The following is a 27,085-nucleotide window of genomic DNA, read 5'->3' as shown; positions in this document are numbered from 1 at the left end:
ACAGTCCAAGGCTGCATGGGCTTGTCTGAGAGATAAAGGATGAGGGGAGAAAAGAGAAAAGTAGTGGTTTAGAGCAATGACCTTCAACTTTTTTAACATAAAAAAAGAAATATCTTTCATTTCATGACTCAGCACATGCACACACAGGCTGAACTGAACCAAACTTTCTCCCAATACTTACTGATCTTTATTATGTGTGGTGCATGGTGGCATTTTCTATATCATTTCTTCTCCCCAAATGCTGATCATGACCCATTAAGCTGATTTCACAACCCACTTGTTAGACAAACCTTGGTTTAGAACGGTGTTTCTTAACTCTTTTTTCATTATTGCTCCCCTAAGGAGCCTTTTTTAGACCTTTTGTTTCCTAATTGCTACTCCTCATAAAATTTTGGTAACATATATATACCATATAACTCTGCTTTATATATTAAAAATTGTAAGATTTTTTCACCCACTAAGAACCTATTTCTGTCCCCTGGGGGGGCTATACTACTACATTAGAGACCATACCAACTCATTTTCTGAGCCACCTTTACATACACCATCCCAAGATCCAATGAAATAGTATGAGTTCCTTTCTGCAGATGAATAAGCCAAGGCTGAGAGGTTATATTAATTATCAAAGATTGAAATCACTGGTAAATGGGTTAAGAATCCAGAGACCTACCAAGATCTTAGCGCAGTCACTTAATTATCTTCTCCAAAGCTTTGTTTCCTCACATGGAAAATAGCAGAATTGGTTCAAAGAAGTGCTCTCTAAATCTCAGGGATTTTGCAGAGAGTTTCTGTTTTTCGTGTTTTTTGGTGGGGGGATTGTTGTTCTTTTGCCCTATTTGACCTAATAATAGTGAACACTTATACAGCATATACTAGATGTTAGGACAAACCTATGCCCTTTACATATATTAACTAATATAATACTCATAAAGCCAGAGATGCCATTATTACTTTCCCTTTACAGATGAGGGAATTGAGGCACAGAAAGGTTATGTGACTTGCCCAAGGTTGCACAGGTATTAAATGGCACAGCTGGGATTGGAACCTAGTAGTCTCCTTCCCAGAGTGCCTGCTTTGAACCATGTATTTTAAAAGGAAACTTACCACTACTGAAAATAGAAAACCAGCAACACTTGCTGTAAATAGAAAGTAACAAAAGATAAAGTGAAAAAAATTTGTTCTAACATTGTAGCTAGATACTATCACCTGCCCTGAATTCTGAGCTTCAGGTCTGCTCTCTCTTGTTAAAGACAAGATAAGCACGGATAGAAAGGTGTTAAAGGGCTTCTGGCAGCAATGAGACTTTCTCCTGGAATATGCAGAAGTGTTGAAAGGGAATTGGAAAGAGAGTAGCTTTCCTGTGTTCATGTGTTCTTTCTGATCTGTGTACCATCTGACATAAACCCAAGACCAGGTGCATTCCACACACTGTAGTTCCTTGTCTGCGCGTTCTAAGGGTGTCTGAATACCTCGTGGAAGAAGGGAGACGAGGCCAGCCAGTCCTGGCATGGGGCTGCAGCCGCTGGCTACACAGGCCTCCAAAGGCAGCTGGCGGCATCCCTGTGAAGAAGGCAGCAGGTGGTGGCCCTCCCTGGGTGCCTATCCAGCTTCGCACGATTTTGGCTGCTGCCTTCCCGCCCCAGCCTGGCTCCCCAGGTGAGTCTCTCACCCCCAAGTGGTCCACACAGAGCTGTCACATAATTCACACTGGGCCTGGAGTTTACCATTTCCTGCTACTTTAAGATCCTCCAGCCAAACACTGCCTTGCGCATCCTCTTTACCAGGGTGCAGCGCTGCCTTGGCCCTGCGGAGGTGTGCAGGGTTGATATCATCAATGGCTGTGAATAAGTAAACAATAAGCAGCCAGAAGTGGCCTGTTTCCCACGTGATAGTCAGGGAAGGGTTCAATTCTCCCTACCGCTCTGGGCAGAGTCCTCCTTAGCATGCCAGGGCATCTATTATTTAGGGCTTTATTGTACCTGTCCCAGGTTAGATACTGTTCCAACCAAGTCCAGTCCCACCATTTATCTGTACAATAAAAAAGGCTGAGGGGCACAACAGCTGAGTTAGAGTGAGAAAACTAAGGGTCCAGGCCCTTTGTTCTTCCATAGACTGGCTGTGTGACCTTGGGAAGTGTCAGAACCTCTTTAAGCCTCAATTGTATACACATCAAATCCCATTACCTGGGTTCAAATTCTAGTCTTGTCACTCACTAGCCAGGAGAACTTGTGCAAGTGATTTAACTCCTCTGAGTCTTGGACTTCTTATCTATAAAATGCGGATTAGCAGGTCCTCTCCATGGGGCTGCTGGGGTGATTGAGTAAGATGTGGAAATCACAGTTCTTGTATGGCACACTGTCAATATTCATTGTGATATTCCTTTATTAATGAATTAATAAATAAATGAATTAATGTACAGGCTCTGTACATATATCTTCTGACATATATCTGTACATACATATATGTCAATATTCATTGTGATATTCCTTTACTAATGAATTAATAAATGAATGAATTAATGTACAGGCTCTGTACATATATCTTCTCTTACCACCACAAGCCCTACCAGTCTTTTAGGTAATTCCTACTATCCAGATGAGGAAGACAGGATGAGACAGGGAGGTAGGCTGACTTACCCAAGATCGCAGACGCACAGTGGCAGAACTAGAGTTCAAACCTAGATGGTGCCTGGTCCTAAAATTCTTTTTCAACTGGGTATAATTCTTTTCCACCTATAAAATGGAAATAATGGTTTCTGCTACTCAGGTCTACTGCTAGGAGTAAAAAAGATAGTTTGTGAAGAGGCCTCTCTTCGTGTTTGCTCCAGCTCAGTTCGTCTTAGCTTCTTATTCCCCCTGTGTAATTACTGAAACATAGGCCTGGTGAACCTCCTCTTAGTCTCTGGGAGGCAGTATTGTCTGATGTCTATATGAGGGGGCTGAAAATATTAGATCAAAATCAGAACTGCCAGGTTCCCTTCCCACACCCAAGCCTGGGCCTGCTGAGATTTCTTTCATCTTCTGGGCTTTCCCTGCATCTCAGTTCTCCTATCCACCTCACGATGATTGGGAGTACATGATCCTTTTCTCTCTTTTGTATGGGCAGTGCAAAACACATGCGATAATATCTGACATCTTCAGCTTTGAAGTATAGGTAGAGGAGGACCTTAGGAATATTTGGCTCTTGTGAAGTCAGTTTCTCCCTGCCTCCAACAAGTGGTGTGATGTGGGTAGCGGAGGGCCCTGGCAAACTGGGGTTCATACAACACCCCTCCTACTGGCTTGCCTTGCAGTGAGCAGGCCTGGTGCACTGTCCACCATGCTGCATCATGTATGAGCCCATGGTAGGAACAGAATACCCTCACTGGTGAGTCTGACCACTGCAGGCCATGGATGTGTCCAGAGGCCTTGCCAAGGCTGATGTCTCTCTATTGGCAAGAGTTGGAGAGAGGGGAGGACTAAAGTGAGAACTAGACTCACCTTGGTTCTCAGGATCCTACATATAAGATGGGACAGACAAGAAGGGGGCCCCAAGAAGGTGATCTGACCTTGCCTTAGAACCAGCATTGATGACACTGGGGACAGCTAGACTCCATTTTTCTGAGGTTAAAACTCCTTCTGAGGGGACTTAGGGTGGCAGAGGGCTGACACCCATTCAGTATGGTTGAAAAGGAAAGAGGAGATTGGAGAACCAGGGACTCAGACTCTAGCAATTTCTGTGGCTGCCTCATGGTGTAGGAAACCCACAGGGGCAGCAGCTGTGGTGAGGCACATCAGAGTGGAGAAAATGGACAAAAGTATGTATACAGGAGCACTGCTTTCAGCGTACATGCCAGCATGCAGTGACTGTGGATGAAATGGATGAAGTTTGAGGCCTCTATGAGGGAGGTGTGCTTTTGTGAGTATGCATGTATTTAAGCATGTGCGTGTACAGCCAAAAAGGTCAGGAATGAAAGTGGGAGGTCTGAGTGTCTTGAGAACCAATCTGGATAATACTTCATTGGTGGACACCATTGTATTTGATTCATTCATAGAATCAGCAAGTACTTACTCAAGGCTCCCAAGGCCAGGCCAACTACTAAGGTTAGCGGTATGGAGAGGAATCAGACCCAGGCACTCACAGTCTAATGGGGGAGCCAGGAACTAAAGTAGGGAATTCAAATACTATGTACGTACAACAGTGTGTGCATGGTGCCTAAGGTAGCCACCTCTGCTTGAGGTTAGCAGGAAGACCTTCCTAAGGCAAAACTGATCAGAGGCTGGAAGGATGAGGAAGGAGTTTGTTATGGTGGAAACAGGGGAAGGTTGTCCTAGGCAGAGGGAACAGCATCTGAAAAGGTGTGGAGTTGTGAGTTCCTATGCACTGGTTTAGGAACCTTGAACAGATCCTACGGCAGAACTGATAAAAGCAATCATATTTACTTGTTCACTTATTACCTGTTCCCTCTACACCAGTGGAGTGCAAGCAACACCAGGGCAGAGAATTTGTCTGCTTTATTCTCTGCTACAGACCCAGAGCCTAGAGCTCTGCTTGGCACCCAGTGTTCTATGTTAACCAGAAGATAGGCGGGGCCCAGAGTGGATGGTGTAGACGGCTGGCTAAAGTATTTGGGCTTTATACTGGAGACAGTGGGGAACCCCTGGAAGCTGATGGGGTAGGAGGAAATCACTTTGACAGTGATGTTCACGTTGAAGAAAGCAAATTGTCTTAAATTAGGGCACTGGCAATAAAAAGTGCAGCCAGGTTTAAAAATATTGAGAACAATTATACACAATTAGCAAGAAGTTTTGGGTTTTACAGTATCCCTGTGAGGCAGGAGGTTCCCCAATTTAGAGAGGAGGAAATGGACTCTGCGATGCTTAGTGACTTGGCCGAAGTCAACAGCAGATTGGAGGTGTATCCCAAGGGTTCAGTCTTCCCTTTGCGGCGCCGCAGGTCCCAGCACACGATGAAGATCCGACCAGGCGGGTGGCAGCGGAAATTCACCACCTCCGTTCAGGGACGGGAGGAACGCCCGGTTGACCGCGACTAAGAACTGCTGGAGGAGGAAGAGAGGATAGGGGAATCGAGGCGTAGAGGAAGAGGTTGGGCCTCGGCGGCCGCCGTAGCACTAACGCTCTGATCCCCATGGCAACAGCCAGAAGCGGCGGGAGGCTTCGGAGCCGTGTAGCCACCGCGGCCGATTCGAGGAGTGCGGCACGGAATCCGTGAACTGTGGCCCGGTGGGTGCAGCTGATGGGGATGGGTCGCCGGAGGACGCCGGGGTATGGAGGCAGAAGAGAGGTGTGGCCTGGACCTAAGTGAGGCCTGCGAGGGACTCGCCGTCCGGAATCCTGGGAATATCCCCTCGCCATCCCTGCTGTCCGGACTAGGGGCATCGTTGGGCCTCAGTTTCTCCAAACGGGGAATGGGAAGAGGAGAGTGGGCACCCTAGTCCAATGGCCCCTCCAGTTTCTGAGGCCTAGGACTTTCTTTCCTCTGCAGGTCCTGGACTGACTGACCTGTCATGCCCCATGGACGTGAGTTCTAGGCCCCTTACTCTCTCTGGAGCGGCCCCCTCACCCTGACTTCGAGCCCGGACTGAAGAGGGGGCTCTTTACCCAGCATAGACCCTTCCAGTTCAGGACAAGAGCTGTGAGAGAGTTCCAGGGATGGACTTTCCACGGGAGGGCACATTCCTGTTCTTCCTGGCAAGATGAGGAGTTTGCCAAGTAATCAAGGAGAAAAGCCATCCTAGGCATTGGAACAGCATGGGCAGAGACTTGGGGGTGAGAGAGAGGATTGGGCGTTTGGGGAATGGCTGGGACTTCAGGATAAATGGCGTGTCCAGGGGGAGGGAAGGAGAGGTAGGCAAGGCTACATCAGGGCCTTTGTCGCTGAGATAAGAAGTTTGGACTGAGTTAGTGGAGCCACTGATGGGTTATAAGGAAGGGAGGGACTCACAGGGACAACTGGTGTGGAAAGGGGCAAAACTGCAGGTTCAAAGATGGGCCAATAATGTGGGCAGAGGGATGATAAAGTAGTATAGTGGAAGCAATTGATCCATTTGGAAAGGCATTCTGAAAGGAAAATCAGTACGTCTAGAAAAGGTCTAGGAAGGTCTGGAAAAGCCTACAACGGTCAACAGGTCCTTGATGATGTTGAAGTGCAGATGAGAGGCAGGTGTGGGGAACAAGATAGCATAGTCCTATTGGCTCTCTTCCCATCATTTGGTGGCTGTTCCTCCCCTTTTCCCAGCCACTTCTGGTGTCTCTCCTGCTATTTTTGTATTCCTACAGCCCTTCCCCACCTCCTTCTCACCGCTTCCCCTCTGTGCTCATCCAGGAATCCTCTAGCCTGCTGAATACAACCCCGGCTCCTGTCAGCAGTCCTTCCCTGCTGCTCCCCATCCCTGCCATCGTCTTCATCGCTGTGGGCATCTATTTGTTGCTGCTCTGCCTAGTGCTACTGACTAGGCGCTGCCTGCTGGTGAGGGGCCTGGGTAAGGGCTAAAGGGTGGGCTCTGGGGAAAAGGACCCAGTCAGTCTGTCCCTCATGTGCGTGCCTTACCTTGACACTCCTTTGCCATTTAGTCCCCACATCTATTCCTTTTGTGAGACCAGTAAGTCCCTCCCCTCCCATCCCCAGGAGAACCTTCTCCTGCCCCTCTCCCAAAACTCTGTTGCTACCTGCTAACTGGGTGAGTTCCTGAACCCTGTCATCTCCTAGGCCCAGGGCTGCTGCACAGACTGCAGCTCCCTCTGCAGGAAGCAAGGCGCCTCTAGGCCCCAGGACTGTTGCTGGACCTGTGTGGAAGCCTGTGACTTCCCTCTGCCTAGCCCAGCCAACTGCCTGGATGCCTGCTGCCCCCAGCCCACTGAAGCTGTGAGTTCTCATCCTATCCTTTGACCCCCTCAGCCCCTCTCTAGGCACTATCTGTACAATATTTTTTTGTTCAACAGCATGTTGTACTGAGCACTTACTCCAGGCCAAGCACTGGTCTAGTTCCAGGTACTGGATCAGGTGGAAAAAGCCCAAACTAACATAAACACCATATCAGATACTTTCTGTTGATGAAAGCTACTTGGAGAAAAGAAAACAGAGGGGCAGCTGGAGAAATGTGTGTCACATGCAGGCCACATAATCACTTCTGAAAATGGTAGTTAAAAGAAAAACAGATGCTGTCACACAGCTCCTTCTGTTCATTGAGTGAATACTATGTTCCAAATACTGCTACTTTATTGACATTATTATTTTCTCAGCAACCCTGGGAGGTGGGTACTTTATAAAGCCTATATATATATTTTTTCTGGTAACAAAAAGCATTGATTACAAAGTGCACATGTAGAAATACATAGAAATATGTCACTCTGTAACTCAGGTTGCTGCATTTTGTGTATGTCACTCTTAACTGAAATAGACAATATATTGCTGCTGTAGTTTACTATTATTTGGTAAAAAATGGGGTCATCCCATACTATTTTATCACAACTGCTACTTGATATCGTGCCTTGCCCACCTATCCATGTCTGTACATGCAGATAGCTAAGTATTTTTATTCTCTGTTTCAGGGGAATAAATTGGCTTAGGGAAGTTGAGTCACTAGTGTGTTGAAACAGAATCCTAAGGGAGAAGCCTAGCTCACAAAGGACAGGCCATTTTTGCATATACAGGTTTAAAGATGTTAAACGTAATTGACTACCTTCCTATTTCGGGCTCAGAGATTTAGACAGCAAAGCTCCTCTCCTTGAAGTGGTGACCTTCAATAGGAAGGAGGAGTAAGGATAAAGACAAATTCAGAACTTGGGCTGACTGTATTTGGTCAAATTCCTGGGAGATAGATGTTCTCTGTTTCTAAATTATGGGGCAAGGAGCTCTCCTCTTTCAAATAATCTACTTCTGGTTTTCCCAGGGTACTAGGGTTAAGGAGGGGTAGGTGTGGGCAGGGCTGGGGCTAAAGAGCAAATGGGAAAAAGGAGAAGACCTGGGTCCTTAAAGACTTGTGCTTTATAGGAAATGCTCAATTACAAAATGATTTTTCATCCCCTATTGGGGATGCTGCCTGCTTCCCCTTCTGTCCACTGCAAAGGGATAGTCAAGGGCCCCTCCTCCTTGAGGGTGAGGAGGGAGGGAGGTACATTGTCTGGAGGGCCTGGCTCCTCCCATCCCCAGCCTCCCATGCCCCAGGGCTTCAGGTTCCTCCAAAGAACCTCAAGGTCTGATCCTATCTGGCTTCTGCCAGAGCCAGGAAGGATTCTAGAATGGCAGAGGGTGAAGCAGAGTCAGTCTGTCCTTGATCTATCTTTCCACAAAGTACATTAAAGTCTTTCTGTCCTTCAGTTTCCTAATAGTAACAGTAACAGTCAGAAATATTACAAAGCTCTTGCTTACCTCACAGCTGTAGAAACTGAGGCTTAAAGAGGTTTGAGTGACTTGCCTGAGGCCTGGGTCAGGACACAAACCCAGGTTTCTCTTCTTCTCTGGAGGAGAAACTTGCCTGCTCTGCTTCTTTCACAAACATGGATCTAGCTATTGTGAGGATCTAATTAATTCATTCACTTATTTATTCACTTACCAAAGATTTATGGAGTACTATCAAGGCACTGCGCTGAAAACAAGAGCTGGTCCCAGCCTTCAGAAGGCTCACATTCTGGTGAAGGATAGAAAGAAATAAGTAAGCAATTATAATAGAGTGTGAGAAATTGTGCAATATAGTGCAATGGTTGGTTTTCAGCCCTGCATGTGATAAGAGACATGTATTAGGCTTAAATGGAAAGCTGAGCATCTAGGCCCCACACGCAGTAGGTCTGGGATGGGACTGGAATTTTTAACAAGTTCTCACATCATTTTGATGCACACCAGGATTAAGAACTACTCCTAAAAACTACTTATAAGAAAGAGTGCTGTGACAAGAATAACTCCCTTTCATTGAGAGCCCACTAGGTGCCAGGCACTGGGCCTTAGTTTTTTCCAGTGATTCCCCACAATGATTCTATCAGGTAGGTGTTAAATTTGTTTCAGAGATGAGGAAACTGAGGATCAAAATGTGAATCTGCCAGACATGGACCTAAATTAGATTCAAATCTGGCCTGAACTCTCACAAGTAAAGACAATTGGCCTTCACAAAATCAAAGTGAAAAACTTCAGAGCCTACAGAAACAGAGGGGTTAACAGTCTGTGGAGTCCTTATTTAATGTATTGAAATAGCAGATTCCTTCCAGAAGCCTTATGGCTGCTTAAAAGTAGAGAAATCCATTAGCCAGCTATTAATGACTAGATCTAAACCCTTTCAGCAGATAGAGCCCTGATGACTTAATGCTCTGTTCTCTGAGGGCAGGACACTGGAGTCTCTCAGCCACCAGTTCTGCACACAGAAGGATGGTACAGTTCTCAAAAACCCCACAGAGCCAACTTCATGTCCAGACTGGGACTCCCCAGGGACACTCCAAACCACACCCTCATCAAACACAAGGAAATCACTTTGCTCTCCCTTTCACCATGACACTTGACATGGCTCCTCCTTGAGAGAGAGTTCTGTTGGCAGTAGCACCAACCCAGTTCAGACCCCTCTCCCTGCATATGGCAGATCTCTTCCCCTTGCTGGGGTCCCTAGTGATACCTGATCCTACCAGTCATTTGACGCTGTACCCCGAAACCTCAGCTGTTCAAAAGGTCATTCCCCTATTCCTGGCTTGGCCCGGTGTCTGATTGAGCTGTGCAACTGTGACTGTCACTAGTTCTGCCTCAGCCTCAAGGAGCCAATCTTCTGTCACATTTTGGGTGTGTCCCACTCCAGCCACTTGGCCTGACCCCAGTCCATGTGTGAAGCAGTCACAGATCATTGTTGTCCCAGGCAGGAGAGGAGTGGGCTGGAGAGGGCTCTTTCTCCCTTCCTGTTTCTAAGGACATGCCATTCCTATTCCCTAAGAGACAGGCCCTCTGCTTCCCTTGGGAGTTGAGAAGCCCCCTTCTTTCTTCTTTGCCCAAAGAGGGAAAAATTATAGTCTTTGATTCATCCATTTATTTAACATTCATCTGTATCTCACATACCTGCTGACCCTGAGTCCCCTGCTAAGCTCAATGGAAATATGAAATGAACTGTCCCTTCCCTAGCAGACCTGGAAAGAAGCTGATATTCCTGGCCCTGGGAGGCAGTGGGGTAGTGAGGAGCTCAGGACCCAAACCTCAGACCCACTTATTCCTAGGTGTATTCCTTTGGCTAGTTAACTCCCCTCAATGACTGAGCCTTCATTTCCTTTTTTGTAAAGAAGACCCCCTACTCGAGGTTCTGATAAATAAAAGAGATATAACTTTATAAAACATTAAGAGATTTTTTTAAATATGCAAATTACCATTTTCAAAGAAAATTAGAAAGTTTTTTTCAAATCATTCATGAATGCAATCTGTGCCTTGCACAGAGTAGGTGCTTAGAAAATGATTAATGAGACCCTTCAGTTTGTTCACATGCCAAGGAAGAAATCCATAAAACCAAGTTGTTTTCATTATGGACAGACAATGTGTGTGTGCCTTCCCTGTCTAGTCACTTTCAGTTGCATGAGGCCCCAGAATATAGTAGAATCACATTTGAGCTAAATGTTGGGACCTAGCGTGGGACCAAGGCCAGTTCATCTCTGGTCCTCAGTCTCCTTGCCTATAAAATGGGAAGAAAGAAAGAACCTCCTGAATAATTTCTTCCAGCTCCTGAACTCAACTGTTTGGAACATTGTCTGGGCTGATTTCTCAACAGCACAGGGAACTGATTTATCCCCTAGAATGGTGGATGGTACCCTCTGTTCCCTGGGCAAGTGGGACTTCCCAGGCCATTCTGTTCCCTTCTCCCCAGAGAGGGAACCTGCTGCAGGCTTTGGTCCCTATTCCTTCTGCTCACTTCCCTCACTCCTTCCTCTTTCTCTCAGGGTTGGGCCCCTCCCTGCCACTGCTGCTGCCCACTCTGCGACTGTGCCTGTGCGTGCCAGCTGCCTGACTGCCAGAGCCTCAACTGTCTCTGCTTTGAGATCAAGCTCCGATGAGGACCCAGAGTCCCTGCCCTTTGGGGAGTGGCCAGCCCCCAGGGCCAACATGTCTTCTTTCCTGAGGGGCCTCAGGACACCTTTCTCCAGGGCATTGGAACTGCAAATGGCCTGCCCAGCTCACCAGCCTGGGAACCAGCAGTGGAGAGCCTGGCTCCCTGCAGAGTAGACTCAGCCTTTGGCCAGCTGGTCTCAGCTCCTTTGGTGGGCCAAAAGAGAAAGAGGCTAGTGCTCTAGGAGGGCCTCTGCCTGCCTTTCCCTTCCCTAAGTAAACTGTTATATTTGAAGGTGAGGGTGGGGACACTGCTCACCACAGACAGCATCATGGACAAACTTGGGCTTTGAGTATCAGGATATAGGGGTACCCCAGCCACGCCCCATCAACGGACTTTAGTTATTTCGAGGTATGAGTGGAGTGCCTGCACCTACTCTCCCTCTAAAGAAATGAGCTCCAGAGAATCAACAGTCACAGCAAAGGCCGAGTTGGGAGGGAGGATCAGAGGAAGAGGTAGGGAGGGCCATAGATCTGAGTACCTTTACCCCCCACTTCCTTCCCCACGAATCCTTGTCCAAATATTTTTATCTCTTGACTACTGTTTTGAGGGCTTCAGTCTGAATTTCCAAGAAGAAATTTCCTCTGAGGTACTGGTGAGTGGGCAGAGGGCCATCCCTCTACTCCCAAAATAGGGCATCTTCCTTCACCTTCCTTCACTTTAGGCCCCACTCTGGCGTGAATGTCAGGAGCTTCAAGTTTCCCTAAATATAGGTCCCTGCCAGGGGATCTGCCTTGAGGAAAGGTCACTGGAGAAGGCTGGGGACATTGGTTGCGGGGAGGGCAGAAGCTGCCTTATAACCCAGCCCTGGAGTGACCTGGATCACTTGCTGCTGACCAGGCTTTGCCTGCTCCTTCAACCTCCTCGCAGGTGGGCATCAGCAGGACGGAGGGGGTTTGGTTGGGCCGAAAGGGTCCGGATTAGAAGAGACTTGGCGCGTTGGGATAGAGGCTCGGAATGTATATGGAAGGCTGACCATCTCAGGGACGGATTTTATTTTGGGGCGGGAAATCAGATCCATGGAAGGTGTTTTCGCAGGGGCTCTGGCCTCGCATTCCCAGATTTGCCTGGGCGGAGCAAATCTGGGGCGGCCAGTTTGCGTGTAATCTGGTTTTCGGTGGCTGCCGGGGCTTCAGGCAAGTGCCCGCCAGCCCCAGGCGGAGAGCGCGTGCGCGCGGTCAAGGCTGCCCTTGGGGCCCAGGCGCGACATCCGGAATCGCTGCCGCCTCGCCTCCGCCCCTGCCAGCCTGACCACTTTTCCTGCGGAGCTCCCTGTGAATCCACTCGCCGCCTTGTCCTCCGCCTCTCTTCTGCCTGGGCTGGTGACACAAGGATGTGCGGCTCCTCGTCCCGGAGTCCGCAAGTCCAGCCTGCGGACGAGGCCGGGGGACCCCCGATATCTGGGTTCTGTTGCAGCGTGACATACGCTGCATCCGCGCAGGCCGGAAGCTGGGGCTACCCGGGCAGCGGGACGGGGCTTGAGAGCGAGGCTGAGCTTCGGTCTCTTTGCGCCCTATCATCCGCGTTTCCTCCACCCCATCCCCATCTCCTCCAGTGCCAAATTTCGGCTGAGTCACGGCCCCCAAAGCGCGCCAGGCTGGGGGTAAAGGAAGACGGAGGGGAGGGTCCAGGCGACTTGTGGAATGTGGCCTGAGTCACGTCCGAGTGTCGGGTGTGGAGGGTGACCAGGAGAGATCGAGTTCTCGCGGCACTATCCCCGCCCAAGCGCCGCCTTAGGGCTTCGCCTTTCGGGGGCGGCCTGTCCCACAGTTCCTCTCCTGCAATTGGACGCTGGGGCGCCTTCGGCCCCCTGTAAGGGAAAAAAATCTGGTGGAGGGTGGAGCGGTGCCTTTATAAGGCCAGGCACCACTTCCCTCCTGCCCGCCCCCTGCGCCGCCTCTCCGGAGCACAATAGGCAGCGTTCGTCCTGGAACGCGCCGCAGAACCGGGGTTCTGGTGACGACTGCCGCGTTCGGGCCCTCGGTCCACTCAACAGCCCGCTGCCCTCCACCGCTGAGCCCCGCACACCCGCCCCTCTCCCGTGCCAGGTGAGCGCTCCATGCCACGTGTGAGGGTCAGGAACCGTGGAGAAGGTTCCTGGGGGTAGTGTCGGGTCGGGTGTCAACGGGAAGCCCCCAACCCTATCCCAGCATCACCCCAACCCACCCACCTACATGCTTCGAGTCCAGCTTGAGCTCCTTCGGGTTGCTGCACAGTGCAGCGGCTCCGCGCGCTGAGTCATGGCGGGGGAGGAAGCGGGACCGAGATGAAGAGCCATTCTATCTCCACTTTTCTTGCTGGAACCCCGGGTGCAAAGGATTATGGCCTCTGCCTCTGCAGGGATCCTAAGAGGCAGGGAGGGGTAGAGACCAGCTCATATACTTTCTCAGGGTTCCCGAAAGCTGGTGGTTCCTACCTACCCTGGGAGACGGGCGCCCCTGGCTAGCAGGGGAAACCCCTTGTCAGCACCTGATGCCCCATTAACAGTCCCTGTCTTTCCTTATTTGATGACCTTGATTCTGAGCCTGGAACAGCCACAGCCGTGCGAGCAGACAACATTTTTCAGGGGCAGGGGTGGGGCGCTTACCTCTCCTCCACATTCTCTTACCATGTATGAACAGTGAGATTGGCAAACCTCATCGCTTTCTTCCACCTCGGGCTGGGCCTCCTCTGCTGCCCTTTCCTGAGCTTCTGATTACCCTCCCATCTTTTTCCTAATGCCCTCCTGCTGACCCTGGTAGAAGCCTGACCTTGGGATGTCCTTGAGGCGATAGAGACTGGGCTATCCCTGGGATCTTGGGTGGATTGGAAGGAACACCCGTTTGGCAGTCAGATCTGGGTTCTAATCTCAGATCTGACCCTTCAGTTGCTGTGTGACTTGAAACACAGACCTTACCCTTCTCTGGGTCCTTTCAGAGGAGGGGGTTGGGCCCTCTGCCTTAGGTACTACCTCTAAATTACTCTGGTTCGATTTTGCCTCTAGGCAAGGTGACCCCATGGCAAGATGCCAGTCAGAAGGGTCCAGCTTCTACATGAGCCACCTGTCTATGGCTCTGGCATATTCATTTACCCCAGATGCCAGTATGCAACCCCACCCTCAGCTGGGCAACACCCAGCAACAGACAGAGTTAGGAAAGGTACAGGAGGCAGGCCTAGTATAGGGAAGTCGGGTGAAGGGGAGAGCTGGGGACAGGAAGTGCTCCAAGACCTGCCAGGGTGTGGAGTAGGGGAGGTAGGGAACCTCTGCTCTGACCTCCAGACAAGGGGCCCTCCCCATTGGAAGACACAGGAAGACCCAGCTGATGAATCCTCCCCCTCTATCTCCTCTGCCAAGGAACAAACCAGCACCATGCCTTATCAATACCCAGCGCTGACCCCAGAGCAGAAGAAGGAGCTCTCTGACATAGCTCACCACATCGTGGCTCTGGGCAAGGGCATCCTGGCTGCAGATGAGTCCACAGGTATGGGCAAGACATAGTGGGAGAAGGGCGCAGGGGTGACAGGCTGATCCCCTCATTCCCGTGTGATGGTCCCTTCCAGGGAGCATTGCCAAGCGGCTGCAGTCCATCGGCACTGAGAACACTGAGGAGAACAGGCGCTTCTACCGCCAGCTGCTGCTGACTGCCGATGACCGTGTGAATCCCTGCATTGGGGGTGTCATCCTCTTCCATGAGACACTCTACCAGAAGACAGATGATGGGCGTCCCTTCCCCCAAGTTATCAAATCTAAGGGTGGTGTTGTGGGCATCAAGGTGAGGGGACTGGGCCTCAGAATATGATTTGAGATGGGTCTGGGGGAACAAAGCCCCGAGTAAGAGGCTGGGGGCTGAACATTCAGTTGGGAGCCTGGAGACTTGGGTGGAATATGCCCCAGATCACCTCTAAAGCATGTGTAAGAGAAGCTAAAAACTTAGGGGTCCTGCTTGGCATATTTAGCCCTTATAGTCCTGAGAGCAAGGTATTACCCTTATTGTACAGATGGAAAACCAGAAGTTCAAGGCAGTGAAAATTTTGCTCACTGAACTAGTAAGTGGCAGGACCTCAGGCCCTCTGCCAAATAATAACCCCATGTGTTATATTTTCTAAGACTGGATACTGTAACTAAGTGAAAACATTTACAAACCATGAGATGCCCTTGACAGATTCAGTGAAGTTGGGGGCAGAATGGGGCTACTGAGGATAAAAGGACACTAGAGATCATTTCCTCTGTCCCATATTGTTGCTCCCACCCCAACAGGTTGACAAGGGTGTGGTGCCCCTGGCGGGAACAAATGGTGAGACTACCACCCAAGGTGAGAACTGTTCAGCTTCTTGCCCTATGGACCACCCACCTAGGTCGGTACCCCTCTGGGTGCCAAGAGTGAGTGGGAACCACCTACCTCCTCCTCTGCCATGCTCTTGACTCTTCTCTCCAGGGCTGGATGGGCTGTCTGAACGCTGTGCCCAATATAAGAAGGATGGAGCAGACTTTGCCAAGTGGCGCTGTGTGTTAAAGATTGGGGAACACACCCCCTCGTCCCTTGCCATCATGGAAAACGCCAATGTTCTGGCCCGTTATGCCAGCATCTGCCAGCAGGTGGGCCTACAGGTTCCCAACAGGCGTCCCATCTCATTTGGTTCCTGAGTGTCAGCTAGCCTGCCACCCATCTGCCAGGATAACTACCTCACCCAAGGCAACTGTTCTGGATCCTCACCAAGCATCCGTCTGGGGCATGTGTAGGACCCAGAGAGGCAGAATGAGGGTCACATGGGTGGGCCTGAGGAGTTTCTTATTGTACTACCTGCTGGAAGCTATGAAGCCATGCATTTCTATCATCATGGAGATGAGATCTTGGCTGATAGCTGTGGAGAGCTGTAGGTAAGGCTCTGGGGTAGAAATCTTATAGCTACCCTGTCCCTCACCCCACAGAATGGCATTGTGCCCATTGTGGAGCCTGAGATCCTTCCTGATGGGGACCATGACTTGAAACGTTGTCAGTATGTAACTGAGAAGGTAGGTTGCCCTCCCTGGGCAGTGTGGTGGGCTGGGCAGCTGGGCCAAGGCCCTGGGGCTGATTCCTGTCCACCCACTTCACCCCACTTTGTCTTGCCCTGCTCTAGGTGCTGGCTGCTGTCTATAAGGCTCTGAGTGACCACCACATCTACCTGGAAGGCACCTTGCTGAAGCCCAATATGGTAACCCCAGGCCATGCCTGCACCCAGAAATTTTCCCATGAAGAGATTGCCATGGCAACCGTCACGGCACTGCGTCGCACAGTGCCCCCTGCTGTTCCTGGTGAGACCCACACCCTCATCTCAACCTCTGACAGATAGATGAACTGTACCCACAATCTTTATGCCTATTTGGTCTGATTTTCAGGTCAGCTTTTAGGGACTCCTACCAATCCCCTGGGTCTCTGACTATAGCCCCTCACCCCCATTTCACCCCTTGTTCTAGGGATCACCTTCTTATCTGGAGGCCAGAGTGAGGAAGAGGCATCCATCAACCTCAATGCCATCAACAAGTGCCGCCTGCTGAAGCCATGGGCCCTGACCTTCTCCTATGGCCGAGCCCTGCAGGCCTCTGCCCTGAAGGCCTGGGGTGGAAAGAAGGAGAACCTGAAGGCTGCCCAGGAGGAGTATGTCAAGCGAGCCCTGGTAAGGAAGTGGCAGGAGATGGGAGGGTGGTGGGATAGGTGGGATTCTGAAAAGAGACCTCACTCTGGCTCCTCTCCCCTCTTAGGCCAACAGCCTCGCCTGCCAAGGAAAGTATACCCCAAGTGGTCAGTCCGGGGCTGCAGCCAGCGAGTCCCTCTTCATCTCTAACCATGCCTACTAAGCGGAGGTATTCTAAGGCTGCCCCCTCAACACTCCAGGCCCCAACCCCTCCCACATTCTTGAAGAGGGGGGTCTTATCCGGGGATCCAGGCTGCTTTCCCATCACTTTTGCCTCCCTTGTGACATTGGTTTGTGGTGGTATCCATGTATGCTAACTCCATTGCCCTTTCCTGCCCACTGCCAATAAACAACTATTTAAGGGGGAATCTGTTGTCCATGTCTGTGATGTTCAGGGGAGGGGAGGTGGCAGAGCCCAGAAGAATTGAGTCCTTTTTTTGTGTTCTTCCTTCCTGGTTAAGAAGAAAGTGAAGGGGCAAAATAGGATCTTCCTGCTCTGTAGTCTACTTGCCCAGGGCTTCAAGAGGAAAGGTTGTGAAACTTTTCTTTCAATCCTCAAATGCTCTGCCCCTTTCTACCAACAGCATCTGATAAGGCTCACAGCAGGGTGGTGCCTCTGTAACTGCTAGTCTTAGGAGGCTGCAGGCTCAGCCCCTTTTAGACCCTGAACTCAATGGGTGCAATAGGGCCCTATGGCAAAAATAGCCACTGACCAAAGCCAACATTTTCTGAGTGCTGTGGGCCATGCAACATAATAAGTGTTCTACATGAATAGGTGCTGTTATTCCCACTATATGCATAAGACTGTATTGCCCAAGATCACTCTGTTTCAAGATTATTAATGCCTTTCTCCTTAATCTATAACTGTTCAGCTTGTCTGTTTTCCCATCTTAATGTAAGATGGGTTTAGAACCAGCTTCTTAGTCTTTGAGCTGTGCCCCTTGAAGAACCTGGGATCTCCAGCACACCCCCTCAATAACTCAGGTACACAGAACTATGGCACTCAAGATTCCAGGATAAGAACTGAGTCTTTGTAGCTGCTGCTTTCCATGAAGCCAGAATAAGCATCCTGAACTTAACCCCCTATACTATGCCTTGACCCCTTCCGCAATCCAGGCTGGGAAGACAGCAGTAACTGCTTCAGGTTTTTTAAGCTGTTAAAGACACTAGTTTTAACCAGAGACCAAGTTAGTCCTGTCACTTCCCAAGTTTCTGGCTATGGGCCCTTTGTTATCTGAGCTCCCCTCTATAGAGAAAATAATAATCTTGACCTTTCTGATCTCTTTGGACCTCTTGAGTCCCTGTAGTGATCCACATAGAAACTGACTTACCCAGGACCTTTTAGGAGTCTTAATAACTTGGTCCTTTCTTCACATTTGCAATGTAGCCTACATACAAAACCAAACCCACTTCTAATGACCCTCCAAACTTTGGCTTCACTTCTCTGTCTTCACTCAACTCTATGAAACAAAATCTGAAGTAAAGCAAACAAAAACTAAAGGTCAATAGAAAATAGCAGAAAAGGATATTAAAAAGAACGCAGCATGTGCAGTGTCAGACACAACAAAGTTTGCTTAAAAACCAGTCATATCCTCTGCAGCAAAAGAGGCTAGGGAGGCAGAAGACCTAAATGCCAGCTGGGAAGTTACGGAATTCCTAAAATGACAAAGTGAATACTAGAAAGTATGATAGGTGGAGGAGAAATGAGCTGAACACAGCTTTCCTGGGTTCAAATTTCAACCTTCATTCAAACCCCCAAATTCTTTGCTGTGTAACCATGAACAAGTTACTTAAGCACTTCGACCCAGTTTCTCCTCTTGGAAAAAAACAGGAATAAAACTTGCAAACAGAAAGCAACTGAAGGGTGTCAAGGGATCGTTCTGGAATCAGGGAGGTCATCCTAACTGAGGCATAGGGTTGGTGTGGGGAGGGTAGACTGCTTTCTGCCTCTAACTTCGGAGGTCCAACATAAAGATTTCTCTGAGACCATGGGAAGAGATTTGGACTGGGTTTCCTGCATCCATTGAACAAATATGTATGCCTACTGTGCCAGGTCTAGGCTGCAAGGGTGGACTAAAGTGCCATCCCTCAGGGATTGTAATGGGGGAGGCTGACTAAATGGGTAAATACGTTTGACACGAAGTTACAAGGTGGAGTCAGCTTAGCTTCAGTACCCCTGAGATGGGAGGGGACTGGACAGGGGTCTCTTTAACAGCCGTCACAGTGCCAATCCGCTTAGCCCACAATAACTTCCGCCCCCAAGTGGAGAACATCAGGTTCCTTAGGTTCTTTTCCATTGCCTGAGAGGTGGGGTTAAGAGCGCGGCATGGGAAGGGGAAGGTGTGTATGACGCCACATCCGGCGCGTGGCGGAACTAATATCCCTTTGCTTCCGCGGCGGGGCCGGAAGTAGAAGTGGCAGTGGCGGTGGCGCACAGCGGAGTGGAGGAAGAAGGCAGGGAGCCCAAGAGCCGGAGCGGGAGTCGCGGCGGCGGTAATAGTCTGAGGCCCCGTTAAGCCACCCATTCCTAGAGCGGGACCGCGGGGTTCAGTGGGAGTTAGCGAGGGGTGGGGCAGCCAGGGCTGTGGGTCGCTGGGGTCTGGGGGCTGATGTGAAGGGAGGCGTGGGTGGAAGGGACCGGCCAGCTCCAGAATCAAGTTACCCATTTCCCATACCCCGGTCCCGCACTACGGGCACTAATCCGAGGGCTCATCTTCACCTTCCTCAGGAGACCCCTGTGCGGTGCGGAGGGGGCGGTGGCCCCGGCTCTGACCCGCGCCGGGGGGTGGGCCATGGCGGAGATCAGCGACCTGGACCGGCAGATCGAGCAGCTGCGGCGCTGCGAGCTCATCAAGGAGAGCGAAGTCAAGGCCCTGTGCGCTAAGGCCAGGTGAGCCCGGTGGCCCGGAAGAAAGGCGGTCCGACCGCTGCCCGGGGGTTCCGGCCTGGTACAAACCCAGCTAAGAACTTTGGGCCTGGCCTATTCTGGAAGCTTTCCCAGAGAGGAGCAGAATAGGGCCACTTTACTTGAGGAGCAGCCAGCCTGTTTGGTTGAAGACACATCTGGATAAAGACACTTAAAAATTTGAGATGATGTGTTTTCAGTGGAGTTAGAAAATTGTAGAAAGTACTTAGGAAGGTCAGTAAAGCAACCCTATCTGTCAGCGAACAGAGAAGGCTTCTTGGACGAACTGAACTTTGGGGATGGGCCTGGAAAAATAAGATGATACAAAGAAGTGACAGCAAGAATAAAAGTTAAAAGCAGAAAAGCTAAGCATTCTGTGGTTTACGAAATTATTTTAATTCCACTTACAAGTAGGTGGGAGTATCTGCATTTTACACATAAGGGCTCAACCAGCATGTGAGGGATGGAGTCTGAAGCCAGTTCTCTGTTTCCTGCCGCTTTTCAGGCTATAATGCAAGAACGTGGAGTTGGATCACTCTAATGCTCAGTTTGAAAGCCCAAAGAATGGTAGTGAATAATCTAGAGTAGAATTAAGCATGGTAGGAGGGGAGACCCAACTGAGAGCGCTGTGAGAAATAGAGTGATACAGTGGTTAAGAGCGCAAGCTTTAGAATGTGATGGCTCTAGGTTGGAGTCTGAGTTCTGCCATATACTAGCTGTGTTGGTTATTTGGGGGTCTCTGAGACTCAGTCTCTTTATCTGTAAATTGGGAATAATAGTACTGAATAGGATGGTTGTGAAAAGTCAGTAAGTTGGTGCTTGAGATGAGCTTAGCACAGTGCTTTGGTACAGTGTAAATGCTCGACAGTGCTCAGGTGTTACTGCTGTTACTGTATAGGAATAGGGCAGTGCTGATGGGAATCTGACGTCATCAGGGAAGGTTCTAATAGAAGGGGGCCTTGGAAGGTGAGATTGATTTGGATAGCTGATAGGAGCAGGGCCAGTGAAGGGCATTCCAAGTAGGAGTAGAGGCCGTGAGATATGTAGGTAACAGTAAGGAGACTAATTACCTGCCACCTTTGAGGTACTATTTGTGGTTTCCACTATGCTGGAGAATTGGAAAAGAGGAAGCAGAAATACCCCACATTTATTGAACACTAGGCCCACTATTAGCCTGTCCTTGTACTGGCAAAAAACATGCCATTTCTTCCCCACCGCAGTCTTGGCAGGTGGAGTTATTTGTTCCATTTTACAGAACAGAAAGGCATGACTCCTAGAGGCCTAGTGACTTGACTGAGATCACCCACAGAGAAAGTGACAAAACTGGGTTTTGAACTCTTGGTCAACAGGCTCTTTGCTTAGTTTTGCCCCACATAGACCTGTAACAGCCAGACAGAGCCTATGTGGGTTTGGCAAACAGGCAGAACCCCTTTCTAAATGCTTGTCTGTGGCTTTTCCATGTTTTTCTGGCTCAGTAAAATTTCACTGACCAACTCCATGGTGTTTTTAGTCATCCATGCTCCCTCTTGATTGGCATTTTTACGAACTTAAACCAGTCACTGCATGTCATTTTTTTCCTGTTAGTTTCCCCTACAGGGCCTTAATCAGTCTGGTGGTGTAGGTAGTGCTTGTATAGCATGGTGGAGTTTTCAGAATATCAGAGCAATTACATACTCAGTTTCCATTGCTCTTTGCAGCAGCCCTATGGACTTGGTAGTACAGGGGTATTTCACAGAAGGGGAAAATAAGCCTCAGAGGAAAGAATGTCTTGCGCATGGTCTCACGGCTAGTTGGAGGGGAGGTTGGTTTTGGATCTAGGTCTTCACCATAGTCCATGCTCATTGACAAGCAAGCAGAGACATTTAGACTGTGAGAAGTAGCAGGGAGCCATAAAGGACTGAGAGATGGGCAAGTTCCTGCCCAGCACAGATGGAGGTGGCAGGTACCAGGTAAGGCCTGAGTTGGCCACTGTTATCCCAAACCCAATCTGAAGAGCGACCAACTCTAGCACTTTCCCCTGACCTTCTGAGGACCCACCAGGAGCCGGGGCTGAGGCTGGTAGTGTCAGAAGTTTCAGCTTGCTTAGGGGGTACAGACTCAGATCTGCAGAGACCTGAAGTACATGAACTGGACTCACTCATATTGAAAAATAGCATGTTAAAAGAGCAGAGGGTTTGAATTAAGTGGTTTTTATTATGAATCCCAGCTTTGTGACCTACAAACAATATGACCCTGGTCAGTACCTCTCTAAATCTTTGAAATCATTATGGAGCTCAAATGAGATCGGGCATATCTAGCGACAGGGCCTGGCACTTTGGTGGGCACTTCCTGAAGGTAGTATTTTCGTTGTGGACGTAAAGGTGAGTGGTTGTGAGCCCTGAGAGGGCTGGGGTGTGTTGCTGGCGCTGAAGTGGGGTTTTGACCTAGAGTCTGTGAAAGAGGCTGGCATAAATTCTCAGCAGATTGGTCACCTGAATTCCAATTCAGCCACTCTCCAGCTTTGTGACCTTGATCTTGCCCCTTTTTTCTCTTAGCTTTGGTTTCTTTGTCTGTCAGATGAGGATGAAAAGAACCCCTAAGTCAGTTGGAAAGGTCATTAAAATATTATAAGTAGCTGGCAAGTGGAGGGGTGTTCAACACAAGGTACAGCACAGGTGGGGAAACCTGGTTGTTCTGTGGACCACTGCCAGTGCTTCCTCCCATTCCCGAAAGGCAGTGCACACCTCCTTTGGGCCATATTTGTCTGCAGAGCACCCTGAGGACCATATGTGACACCACCGTTTCCTGAGCTCAGGGAGTTCCTAGTCTAGTGGAAGGCAAGTGGCAGAAAGAGGTTGAGCAAGTGCTGATGGTACTCCTGTGTCCAAGTAGCCTGATGAAAGAGCCAGACACTGGAGCCAAGTGGCCTTTATTCAGGTCCCACCTCTGTGAGGGTGGTTGGTTGACTGCATGCATCATCCATGCAGAGCTCTCAACTACAGTTAGGTTAACACGTGGGTAAACTGGAATGTTTACTGCTGTTATCAAAAATGAAATAGGGTACTGCTTAAATTAGGTGACAAAGTGACTTTATGTCATGCTCCCTCCAGTAGAAGTAGCACTTGGGGGAGAAATGGAAGAACAAAACTCTGGCTGCTTCTAAATAAATTAATGAAAAAGTAGCAACAATGTATCACTTTGAAGGTACATCTGAAGACTGGTCTGCCTGTCCCCATGCCTTTGGACAGTCTGGGAGGAAGCCCCTGGGATGGGGTGAGAGGGGTGGTAAGAGCACAGTCAGGGGCACGGTCTGGGAGTGAAACTGAGGGAGCAGCATGAACACAGGGCTCTGTGGAGAAGGGGGAAAAGTCTGTGTTTTGGGAGTGAGTATTAAATGTGTGAAAGAGCACAGCAGGGAGTGTCAAGGCTGGGAAAGGCTTGGAGCACTGGAATAAGAGCTGGGGCTTTTGGCCTTTTGGTAGTGGGGAGCCATGCTAAGGTGTTGAGCAGTGGAGGCTGTGATCAGCCTATCCTGGGGAAATCGTGCACCTCACTCCTGCCCCCTAGAGGTTCAAGGACCACCTCATACCTCCCCTCCCTTCCAAAGAAGCGTCGGGAATTGGGCTGCCTGTGGTGACCCTGGTCTTCTCCTGTCTCCAGAGAGATCTTGGTAGAGGAGAGCAACGTGCAGAGGGTGGACTCGCCAGTCACAGTGAGTACCCTCTGTCCCTCCAGAGCCTGGCTTGGTCTTTTAGGCACGTGGACTTTCTATAGTGTTGCAGTTTCTAGAAGTCTGCCCCCTCATCCCTGAGAGGCCATGTATCCCCTCCCCCAGTGTCAAGGGAGCTTTTATGAGACATGGATGTTATGGGAAGGGTCTTTTGTCAGGGGAATATTCTCAGGCAAAGCGGAAGGACTCTTCATTTGGTGAGTGGTTCTGCTCTACATGTTTCTATGCTTTCTTTGTTATTAGATGTTTTATTCTGGGTTCCTTGAGGGGAGTAGGGAGAGGAGGGAACCAGGACCTCCAGGAGGTACAGGTATGGCTGGAAAGACCTGGCTCTAGCTGTTGCCCACCGACTAGTTCACATTCATAGTGCGCTGGGGGATGATTACAGAGTAGGCTGACTTGGGTGGGAGAGTAGCCCTGAGAAGTAGAGGCTTGCCAAGAGGGATAAGGCTCTCCTAAAGCAGTGGGTGTTTTGAAAGCAGAGGAGCAGAGGCTTTCCGACTGTAAGTGCTGACCCTCCTCCTTACTTCCCAGGTATGCGGTGACATCCACGGACAGTTCTATGACCTCAAGGAGCTGTTCAGAGTGAGTGTGGGGAACACTGGGAAAGGCGACTGGTGGCAAGGTTGGGGGGTGACTGGCAGACCCCTTTAATTGAGAATGGAAGCTTTGATTTTGGTGAGTGGCACTGGGGCAAGAAACCGCTAGTTAGGTGGGCCCTTTATGAGAGAGGGGCCTCAACTTGACTGGCACATGGACCACCACTACAGTGGGCAGAGGACAGTGTAGGGCCAAGCAGAATCTCCCTCCTCTTAGGTGGGTGGTGACGTACCTGAGACCAACTACCTCTTCATGGGGGACTTTGTGGATCGTGGTTTCTACAGCGTCGAAACGTTTCTCCTGCTGTTGGCTCTTAAGGTGGGAACCCCTGGCTTCGGAGCCCAAACCTGGGCCACCTCAGGCCTGACCTGTCTGCAGCCTTCCTGCCCTCTCCTGCTCTATTCCTCTCCAAGTCGGCTGTATTGCTCGTGACAGACACATGCAGCTTGGTGGGGGCTAGTCAGAGAAGGTTTCCTTGACTTGGGGGTGTCTGATTGGGCCCCTGGAGGATGAGGTCAGAGGGGTGGCATTATAGGGAGGAAACAGATGCTCCCTTGTGTTAATACAGTATCTGCTGGTGGGGGAGAGGGTATAAGGAGCTAGATGACAAAGGGCCATCAGTATCTTGCTAAGGGCTTGGTCTACCTGGTAAGTGAAAAGGGAGCTAGAGCCAGTAGGTTTACAGTTGACAGGGTGGGGTCAGTTTTGCATCCTTTTGAGGAGGAGTGAGGGTCTTTGAGCTGGATGTACCATGGTTTAGGCAAGAGATTATGTGATTCTGGGCTGGAGCAGTGGTGATAAGGATAGAGTGGGGCTGGCAGATATGAGGAGGTCTGGGAGAGGACAGATAAGGTTATAAGGAGGAGACAGAGCCTAGCCCCCATCCCTGGCTTCGTGGCTACCTCCAGGTTCGCTATCCTGACCGCATCACTCTGATCCGGGGCAACCATGAGAGCCGCCAGATCACCCAGGTCTATGGCTTCTATGATGAGTGCCTGCGCAAGTATGGCTCAGTGACTGTGTGGCGCTACTGCACTGAGATCTTTGACTACCTCAGCCTATCAGCCATCATCGATGGCAAGGTAGGCCGGCCACAGGGCCCCAGGGGTCGGGAGGGGTGGGAAAGGTGCCAGGCTTCAGCCAGCCCTCCCTCCTTTCTTGCTCTCTTTGTAGATCTTCTGTGTACATGGGGGCCTCTCCCCATCCATCCAGACCCTGGACCAGATCCGGACAATTGACCGAAAGCAGGAGGTGCCGCATGATGGGCCCATGTGTGACCTGCTCTGGTCTGACCCTGAAGGTGAGGGCAGGCAGATGGGGCAGGGGTAGGTAGACTCTACCCTTAATTGGTGGGAGACTTAAGGAGGTCCTGTGTTAAAGCAAGTGCTTGAAGGTGGGGACAGCCAGACCATGTGAGTTTGGGGAAGAGCAGAGCAGGGCTGGTTTTCACTGGTGTCTGCGCTTGACTTGCCCACCAGTAGCACCCATGAGGGAGGAGTGGGGTGTGTGGGGAGCTGGTGCTTTGAGCTCAGAGAAGGGGTTGGAGCATGTATGTCATAGCTCAGAGGCTTGTTGGGGACAAATCAACAGCTCCCTGAATGTTCAGGGGCTTTTGCAGAGGTCAGATTCTCAGAATGATAGCCCTCTGAGGGCCCCTTATTTTTTAGGGTTCCCTGGCTTGTAGATTGAAAGCCACATCTCCCAAATACCAGTAGGGCTCCTGCTGTAACACACAGCCCCACTCCCTCACTGCCACACCAGCTGCCCCACTGCTAGCCGGGGCAGTCCTTGGTCCCACCTTCTCTGCCGGCGTGGTGTGCCTGTCTGGACAGTAAACGACATGGGCACTCCGTGAAACAGCTCCAACCATCAAGAAATTCTTTGGAGCTTATCTGCCCCATTTGCTGTCCTGTCCTTCAGAACCCCTCAGACCCCATTAGGCCCTGTGCTCTTGCCCCACAGGCCTGACTGGGGAAGGGGGACAGGATATTCTCCTTAGAAGGGCAGTGGGCAACTAGAGAAGCCTTGAGGACACCCTCTCTCTTCCCCTCCGTTCCTTCATTTGCCTCAGACACAACAGGCTGGGGTGTGAGCCCTCGTGGAGCTGGCTACCTATTTGGCAGTGACGTGGTGGCCCAGTTCAACGCAGCCAATGACATTGACATGATCTGCCGTGCCCACCAATTGGTGATGGAAGGTTACAAGTGGCACTTCAATGAGACTGTGCTCACTGTGTGGTCGGCACCCAACTACTGCTACCGGTGAGCAGCCTGTGCTGGGAGGTCACAGTGGGGGTTGGGGGTCTAGGTTGATCCACTGCTTTAACAGTGCTGTCCTTGACTTCCAGCTGTGGGAATGTGGCTGCCATCTTAGAACTGGATGAGCATCTCCAGAAAGATTTCATCATCTTTGAGGCCGCTCCCCAAGAGACACGTGGCATCCCCTCCAAGAAGCCTGTGGCTGACTACTTCCTGTGACCCTCTGGCTCCAGCCCCTCTGCTCTTGGACCACTGTGACTCCAGCCTCCTCTCCAGGTGGAAGCTGGGCATGGGGGGCTGTCCCCAGCTCTGCTCTCCCCACAGAGAGGGCACTTTGAGGGTGAGGACTTTGTCTGGAGAGGCTTGGAGCCTCAGCTCAGCTCCATGCTCTTTCTCTCCTTTCTCCTGACTTGAATTGTGAAGTTTCCAATAATATTTTGTTTTCCTTTCTTCCTTTTATTTTTTGTTTGTTTTTAGATAAAAATTTTGAGAAAAAATTCTAATAAAAGAAGAAAAATGGTCTTTGGATTTGTGTCAGACATGATTGGGGATGAGCAGCAATCCCAGGCTGGGACCTGGGGTAGATGTCAGGACCTTCACTGCGCCAGAGCCTGTTGGTCCCTATCCAGTGACAGTGACCACTTCCCAAAGGCTTCATTGTTACTAGGTCCAGGGCTGGGTTCCAGAAGCAGCCTTATTTAATTCTCAAGACATCAAGTGTCCAAACATTCAGATTCCCCCATTTCCCAGAAGAGGAAGCAGGCCCAGAGTTGGTTGATTTAAGTGCATAAGGTTAAGCAGCTTGAAACTGGCAAGTCTGGGGGACTTGCCAAAGTACATAGGTTTAGAGCCCACATCCAGGTAAGCCCCAGGACCAATAAAACCAAACACCATTA

The 27,085-nt window shown here is 50.2% G+C and overlaps 3 protein-coding genes across 7 annotated transcripts; all 3 read left to right on the top strand.

The window, feature by feature from the left end:
- Positions 1-5,075: 5,075 nt before the first annotated feature.
- On the top strand, positions 5,076-13,111 carry LOC118929423 (sperm mitochondrial-associated cysteine-rich protein). 4 transcript variants are annotated; one of them, XM_036919495.2, is made up of 6 exons: positions 5,076-5,222; positions 5,485-5,519; positions 6,325-6,468; positions 6,709-6,864; positions 10,896-11,932; positions 12,618-13,111. In XM_036919495.2, exons 2-5 carry the CDS (start codon positions 5,514-5,516, stop codon positions 11,007-11,009), a joined length of 420 nt encoding a protein of 139 aa, XP_036775390.2. In that variant the 5' UTR covers positions 5,076-5,222; positions 5,485-5,513; the 3' UTR covers positions 11,010-11,932; positions 12,618-13,111. The 4 variants fall into 4 exon arrangements, with proteins under 4 accessions (XP_036775390.2, XP_036775388.2, XP_036775389.2 ...); XM_036919493.2 differs by having other exon boundaries at positions 5,485-5,768; XM_036919494.2 differs by lacking the exon at positions 12,618-13,111 and having other exon boundaries at positions 5,485-5,768; positions 10,896-11,933.
- Positions 11,796-17,085, top strand: ALDOA (aldolase, fructose-bisphosphate A). 2 transcript variants are annotated; one of them, XM_057487118.1, is made up of 9 exons: positions 11,796-11,932; positions 14,397-14,523; positions 14,603-14,814; positions 15,300-15,354; positions 15,478-15,638; positions 15,972-16,055; positions 16,163-16,337; positions 16,500-16,699; positions 16,785-17,085. In XM_057487118.1, exons 2-9 carry the CDS (start codon positions 14,412-14,414, stop codon positions 16,878-16,880), a joined length of 1,095 nt encoding a protein of 364 aa, XP_057343101.1. In that variant the 5' UTR covers positions 11,796-11,932; positions 14,397-14,411; the 3' UTR covers positions 16,881-17,085. The 2 variants fall into 2 exon arrangements, with proteins under 2 accessions (XP_057343101.1, XP_036775374.1); XM_036919479.2 differs by lacking the exon at positions 11,796-11,932 and adding an exon at positions 12,879-13,110.
- A 2,034-nt stretch (positions 17,086-19,119) lies between these two features.
- Positions 19,120-26,715, top strand: PPP4C (protein phosphatase 4 catalytic subunit). The gene is made up of 9 exons (XM_036919487.2): positions 19,120-19,210; positions 19,446-19,607; positions 23,262-23,313; positions 23,866-23,916; positions 24,148-24,249; positions 24,840-25,013; positions 25,105-25,231; positions 26,003-26,192; positions 26,279-26,715. Exons 2-9 carry the CDS (start codon positions 19,510-19,512, stop codon positions 26,406-26,408), a joined length of 924 nt encoding a protein of 307 aa, XP_036775382.1. The 5' UTR covers positions 19,120-19,210; positions 19,446-19,509; the 3' UTR covers positions 26,409-26,715.
- Positions 26,716-27,085: the final 370 nt, after the last annotated feature.

The sequence above is a fragment of the Manis pentadactyla genome, chromosome 10, assembly GCF_030020395.1.
Source record: "Manis pentadactyla isolate mManPen7 chromosome 10, mManPen7.hap1, whole genome shotgun sequence".
In the NCBI taxonomy this organism is placed as follows: domain Eukaryota; kingdom Metazoa; phylum Chordata; class Mammalia; order Pholidota; family Manidae; genus Manis; species Manis pentadactyla.
Note: the sequence above shows the minus strand (reverse complement) of the source record. Positions and strands in the feature narration are given on the sequence as shown.